This window comes from Solanum dulcamara, chromosome 1, assembly GCF_947179165.1.
Source record: "Solanum dulcamara chromosome 1, daSolDulc1.2, whole genome shotgun sequence".
In the NCBI taxonomy this organism is placed as follows: domain Eukaryota; kingdom Viridiplantae; phylum Streptophyta; class Magnoliopsida; order Solanales; family Solanaceae; genus Solanum; species Solanum dulcamara.
Window position 1 is genome coordinate 45,773,581 of NC_077237.1, and position 7,780 is coordinate 45,781,360.

Below are 7,780 nucleotides of genomic sequence, written 5' to 3' on the forward strand. Positions count from 1 at the left end.
GTATTTGTACAATATTAAGATCTATGTTTTAATAAAATGTGGCCCCGTGAATAAATATGTAGTAAGAAAATATATATAGTTGGCATGCCAAAATTTTCTTTTTATTTGAAACAACACAGAAATGCAAGTTCATAATCTAGAATACAACAACGACAACCATAATAGTCAAACTGAAAGTTACAACAAAGTTACATCTTAAAACCCTGACCACTCAAGTTAGCACATTGGCGCATTAACATTAGTGTGAAGTGGATGTAACAGGAGAACTGGTTTGTCCCAGAAACATTATTTTAGGATTTTGCTTCTTGATATATTTTCTTGCCCAGACATGCTTCCCATTGATGTTGTACTTAGCTTTTCCACCATCTACAATAGCCTCAAGGAGAGCGGGAGAGCGAGTCACAAGCCGCGCATACAATGCTTGCTCTTCCTCCGGAACCTCTTGCATGTAAACAGCTTCAACATCTTCCCCAAATTTCCTACCACACAATTAAAATAATAATAAGGCCATCATCACACTCAAAAAATCTTCGTAAACACTGAAATCTTTACCCCGAAAAGTCAAATCATGTAATCCTCGCACAAATAGTAATGGACTAGCTATGCGATACAACCTTAGTCCATTCCCTTTAATTATCATTAGAAAATTTATCAGCAAAGAAATTAGTCTTTATCATAATGAATTCTAAATCTAGGCAATTGGCTCGCATCCCAGTGAAAGGGTCCTTTGCATTTTTACGCATATCAACAACAACATCAATAACAACATATTCAGTGAAATATTCATAAATGGGGTTAGGAGAGAATAAAAATTATGTAGGCCTAACCACTACCTTGTAGAGGTAGAGAGACTGTTTTCAAATTAGTATTTGACACCAATAACAATTAACAAAAACATTTGTAGTCAAACTATTAGCTAATATTTATACTCAAACTACCAGCTACCTGATTGGCTTCTCTAGAACAGTAAATACTTCGCAACTTGCAATTGGTTCATGATTTATGATGTATCATCAAAGATCTAACCTTTTATAGTGAATTAAGACAAGTAACCTTCTATAGAGGGTTAAATAATTGCAATGATAGTTTAAGCACATCAATGAATATAAGTTAAGTTGTACTACTTCATATGGGGAGAGGTTTAATTTGGCGTAACTTAAAATGTAAAAAGATGAGGGAGCGGACATGCTGCTTAATTTTCCTCTTTAAGATTGTTCGGTGGAATGGTTTAGTAATTATTCTATTGCAAGGATGCGCTAAAATAGGTATTTTTGTAAACCACAAGTGTTTTTATATTTGATAAATAAATTAAACTTAAAAGAGGGAACGATGGTGCATATATCGTTCTAACCAAATAAAGTTGGTATAGGGAGATCAAATCCAAGTTAAATGTTACATGATTAGTCAAAAGAAGTGGGAAAATTCGTATTAAGATTCATATAAATACCTAAAAATAAATAAATAAAAAGATACTTATATAATAAGGGAAAATTAAAAAAAATAAAAAATCAGAAGAGGGTAGAGAGTACCTAGTGAAGAAATCCTTGACTTCACTTTCAGAAATTGGATAGCCCTTGGAGAAAGTCAAGAACACAGTCCTATCATCAGGAGCGACTTCATTCTCTTCCTTGACAACATCAAAAATGTTCAAGTTGTTCTTAAACATTTCAGCAAGACCCGTGTTCATAGTCTGAGTTGCCTGGGCACCGACAATGTCATGATGATAATTATAGGGACCAGGCAGCATTTGAGGAAGAAAAACTCCACTTCCACTTGAAGAATCATGAGAAAAATGAAGTCCATTATAAGGTAAAGGAGGTGGCAACAAATTCATGGTGGATCCTCCATGATAAGGTGGAATATATTGTACCATTTGATTTGGAACAACATACGGCAAATGTAAAAACATCTCACCATCCGTACCCTGTACGATGCTAGGGTTCATTGGAACCATTCTAGTAGCCGCCCTTGCTAAATCTTCTATGTTTGACGCACCTACACCTGGCACACGGCTAGGGTTCATTGGAATCATTCTAGTAGCCTCCCTTGCAAATTCTTCTATGTTCAACGCACCCGCACCCGTACCTGGTACAAGGCTAGGGTTCATTGGCACCATTCTACTAGCCGCCCTTGCATAATCTTCTATGTTGGTTGCACTGCCAAGGAAATGACTAGGGTTCATAAGAGACATCATTCTACTACTATTAAGGGTTCCTAGTTCTTCGATCTTGTTCTCAGTAGGTATCATAGACTCTAGAAAAATGCCGCCACCCCCACCCCCAATTGGGGCATAAGGACTAGGGTTGTTGATAGTTGGCACCGTCCTTATATCATGATCTATGTTCATAGTATTTGTTTTTGGGACCAAACTTTCCCTAGTAAAATCTATGTTCATAGCATTTGTTGTTGGGACCAAACTCGCCCTAGTAAAATAGTTTGGTTGTTTCACTACATGTATGTCATTGAAAGCCCGAAAACAAACCGTCTTAAGGGAATTGGTGATGCCACTAAAGGCACTTGCTCGATTCTCATGAAAGAATCTGAGGGTGAAATCGCGCTTCAAAATGTTCGAAATCATGAATATCTCAGGAGAACCATATCCAGTGAAGTTGTCATCCTCCGTGCATTTTACGCATATTAAGGCCTCATCCACAACCTTGTTAAGCAATGGGGATGTAAAATCATAAAGCTTCGCCATAAAGGACTTGTCCTTTGCAACTCCTTCCATCCAATGGAAGAATGCCATAACTTTCATAGATTCAGTAGGGTCACGCCCTAGAATGTTGATCAACTTCCCATACAGTTTTCTATCAATGGTGTGAAAACGTTTGAAATCTTCATCTGAGACTGGAAGGGCTTGGTAATCGTATAAAGGGAAAAATGAAGGGAAAAAACGATTTTTATCCATGAATGAAGTTAGATTTTTTGTTAACCTTTTTCCTTCTTCTCAAGAGGATTTGGGATGCAGAAAGATGAAGGGGTACTAGTATATTTATATTGGATGAAGAAGTAACATTTCGAAGAGGCACCATTTCTGAGGAGAAGAGACAACAGTTAAATCAGATTATGTCTATTTGGGGTTAGATTTTATAACGGTTATATGTTTTTCATCAAATGCTTATTACGTACTTTACTATTTATGACTCACTGTCTTAGTCAATATTATATTAATGAACACTGATGTTCATTTTCTTTCTTCTTTTAATTATTATTCATTGTTTCATTTTACTTGTTATTTATATACTAAAAATAAACTTTCACTTTTATGTACTTTTAATATATCAAGAGAAAAGGTATTTTTTTTCTTCATATTTCACCCTTATTATTAACTATTTATTTTTTATATCATTTTTCAAGATAAAAGACTAAACATCAATTAATATGTATATTATAATAAAATACTCATATTAATCATTATTTTTTAATGAGGGTGTAAAGTTTAAACTGGACAAATAATAAATGAATGAAGGGGAGATTTTTAATTGAATAAGATTTTAACACTTTTTATCAAATAAATTAATGTCTTCTTTCATAGATTATAAATAATCTTCTTTATTAGCATTCTACCAAACAAATTGATGACAGCTGAAAGATAAGCACATATTATTACTTTCAGTCCTATTACATTTAATGGACATTTATCTTGAAATTAAGTATTAAATGGTTTATGCTGTTAAAAAAGATTGTAAATTATTTTTTGATGAAATTTTGGCCTTGGGAGCCACATTTATTGATAAGGAAATTAAGTCCTACAAAGTAATTGGACTGGACCAAAACCAGACCAGGCCAAAAAAATGCAACTATGCTAAAAAGGAAGGAAAAATTACGTATTAGACATACTTCACTATCATATATATTATCATTATCTATACTTTCAAAGTATTATGTATCTTATCCTTAATTAAAAGTTTTCTACCATATATTGAAGATTATACACTTAAATACATGTATTTTTGCTACCATATATCTAAAATATGGAGAGAAGTGAGCGAGATTTGTTATGTATCCCAGATACATGTGAATCACACTAGATACATGTATTTGTAGAATGGTGAAGGAGATGGGAGAGAGGTGAGGAAAGCGGGCGAGATTTATTGTGTATCCCAGATACATGCAAATCCACTTGGATACAATGTATCTAGAACAAATTATACCTAAATTTGATTAAATATATCCTGAAATACATGTATCAGAATGCATCTAAATGTATTTGAATGCAACAAAATCTGGTAAGATATGTAATATTTTAAACTAGAGTATATTTAAGTAATTAACCTCTAAACTAGTGGGATTTATGTAAGTTTCCAAAAAGGAAACTAAATCTAACTAAGTGGGCGTTTGGCCATGAAAACCAAAAAGAAAATTAATTTATTTGGAATTTTTGAACTTGGAGTTCGAAGTTGGAGTTGAGTTTGGCCATATTTTTGTAAAGATTACTTAGAATTTGAATGTACTTTTTCTATATAGGATTTATATCCACAAATTCAAAAAACTAGAAACAAACCCTAACTAACTAATTGTCATGCCCCGAGTCAATACCTAGTCAAGGCTAGCACTCGAACATCATTGCTGGCCCCAAGCGAACTATTAGCCTGGCTAACTACTCAGTGGTATACTCAACTCAGATACAATAGCTTAACAAGATGGACATGCAAATTGTAAGAATATAGCTTCTCAAATATAACTCTAAAATACTCTGAAATATATATAAAAGTATGTTTAAAACATAATGTCCGAAAAACTGAATTACTCTATACTCTGTCTATGAAACCTCTAAGTACTAAACATAGGTAACCGACAGTCCCACAACTATCTCAAACGGACTAATAAATAAAGAGTAAATGAACTAAAAGGAGTTCTTCCGAAAGCAAGAGGTCTCCTCAAAAGCTGGATGAATGTGTTATTCAATGATGCGCCTGTTGAGGATCTCTAACACATGTATCTGCATCACAAAATGATGTAGTGTCAAAAGACGTCAGTACATGGAATGTACAGTATGTAAAATATTTGAAGAAAAACATACTCACTGAATATTAATCTAAAAGGAATACTGAAAAAATATTTAACTAAAAGTAAAGCATGTAAGTGTAATTAAAATTTCACAACTTTATGATAAAATAAGATATTAAATGCAACTCAAAATAATATAGTATTTTCTCTTATTGGGGTGTTTCTTTAACCTACAACCATCACTATGAGCCTCGTGATGTTACAACGTATCACTCAAGTTACCAGAGCCGTCCATTACCTTGTCATGGTAAGGGACGCAAAATCAACTCATGGATCTATATTCCGTATCAGGGATTAATGTAAGAAGTCGCCCGAACCAACGATATGATACTATCCTACGCTGGTTTACCGATCCAAGCCTAGGGCCTAGACGTGACATGGTGAATGAGGAACCTGAAAGTACCTCAAACAAGCCTCTTAGCAATATTTTAGCCTTTCATAGGTAATAAAAATAAATAAACAAGCGGAAATCATAATAGTAAATCTTCAATTTACATATGTTCAATAATACCTCTAATTTTTAGATTTAACGGAGCTAAGACAAGTCCCTAGCTCATCCCTAATCACAATAGAAAGAAATGTCATAGTAAGTGTCTAAAGATCTCCACATATCATAAGCTAGAAAGATAAAAGAGTATTATTTCTGAAACATGGAAATTCACAAAAAGTAGCCTTCAAAAAAAAATCTCAACTAGCCACGTGGAGGAGAACGAGGAGCAGCATCGATCCCTACACGGTGATATCATGTAGGTAAAAGAGAATATGTTAGTACTTTGAATGTATTAAGTATGTAGGCATGCATTACAAAGTAAAACATTTAGGACATTTATAAGGTAAAGTACATATATGAGTGCATGCATGAGTAATGAAGTAGATATCATTTAAATTATACATATGTGGATATATACATGCATAAGTAATCTTGTAAATAGCATTTGAAGCATTCATTTGTGGGAATTTGACTATAACTGACATTAAGACCATGTGAGCTATTACATGAAATCCAACATAACCCCCTACGTTGGTTGGGGAGACTACTTGCCAGGTTGAACTCCATCAACTTCATTCATTTCTTTAACTTTAACTTTAAGGGCTTGATCCATGAACCTAAGCCCACAAGGTCTCCTATGTTGGTACATAGTTAATGAGACAACGGGTTGCTACTAGGATTTCCTTATCGAATCCCATCTCAATGCCCCATTCGGTTCTTAGTCAATCCCATAAAATAGTTTGATACTTTAAAATAGTCATAGCATTTAACTTGAGAATTCAAAATATCACATTCAGTGGAATAGCTCATTAAAACCTTTAGTGATTAAAATATGTAAGAATTATCCTTATAGCATAAAGAATCCATCATTCGTAGCATTTGATCATTTTTTTTTATTTCATAGAACTCCCTTTTGATCATAGACATTGCTTTCATAAATATTTATTTGGAGTCAAAGTTTTCAAGTCAAATTTCATTGAAAATATAGTAAAACAAAGTGGGTTTAAATCACTTCAACTTTTAAACATATATGTAAATAAAATTATGCATAAATAATTTGAAATCCATTAATTAAAAATCATGTTTTAAACAACCCACCATGAATTTCAAGAACCTTTAAAGAGCTAAATAGGAAAAAATACTTGAAAACCATCAATTCATACATATGAAATCATTTTGCATCAAAATATACCAATAATCATTAGTTTAATCATGATTCGTGCTATTAAGTAGAAACAACAATTACCCATAAAAAAATCTTATTTGAAATCAAGAGATTTAGTTGAAAGAGTTTTGAACTATATGGGTGGAAGAACCCCTGGATAAACACCACATAACTTAGACTAAACCTTAAAGAAAATAAAAATAATTTATCATATAATCAAAATACTTTAGGCATGAGAGTGAAAGGAATATTCTTATTAGCCTTAAATACATAGAATCGAAAGCGTTATTTAGAATCGAAGGACTTAATGAACACTGTTGAATCCTAGCCTTTTGTCCTTGCCGGAGCATTTTGTGTATTATCCAAAGTGTATGAATCACCAGAATAATATTTCTACTCTACTAAGAACTAAAACTATAATTTTAGAATGAGCAAAGGACTGTATAGAGAGAAGAGTTGCTTGAGAAAACTTGATGAACAAAATGATGAAATAAGGTGGGTATTTATAGGTATGAAGAAGGAACCTAACAATAATTAAAATAATTATAAAGGAAAATCTAAAAATTTAATAGAAGATTTTGATGTCATGAGTGATGTCAAATGAAGGACTATTGATGTCATGGGTGAGGTCAAATGGATCTAGATCTTTCCATATTTGGTGAGATGAACCTTTTTTTAACGAAATACCTTTTTTGGAGTTGCATTTGAATAAGATAACGTCCTCATTAGGATTTGGTGTATTCATATGAATTGTTTCTTTGGAAGTCTACTTTCATATCGTTCAAGAATCAACCAATTTGGATCATCTTGTAGAGAGATATGTATTTTATTCTATAAATACTCCATTTGATCACAACACCATGTCTTGCACTAATTAATTTATTTGACCTATTTAACCTCTAAAACATAAAATATGGTCTTTACAAAATTTGTAGTGAATGATATTGAGATTATTTAGAAATTTGAATTATCTAATTTGGATGAACCTATAAAAAGTTATGCCCAAAATACAGAACTAGTGTTATTTTCATAGATAATTGGAACATCATATACAACGTTTTTAGGGGGTGTTACAACTGGCTACGTAGTTTATGTGGTTTGAGTTACCTAAACTC

The 7,780-nt window shown here is 32.8% G+C and overlaps 1 protein-coding gene across 1 annotated transcript; it reads right to left on the reverse strand.

Annotated features, from left to right (window-relative positions):
- Positions 1–238: 238 nt before the first annotated feature.
- Positions 239–2,908, reverse strand: LOC129892890 (uncharacterized). The gene is made up of 3 exons (XM_055968418.1): positions 2,398–2,908; positions 1,530–2,334; positions 239–479 (listed from the first exon to the last, which is right to left on the reverse strand). The coding sequence occupies exons 1-3, from the start codon at positions 2,906–2,908 to the stop codon at positions 239–241; spliced, it is 1,557 nt and encodes a 518-aa protein (XP_055824393.1).
- Positions 2,909–7,780: the final 4,872 nt, after the last annotated feature.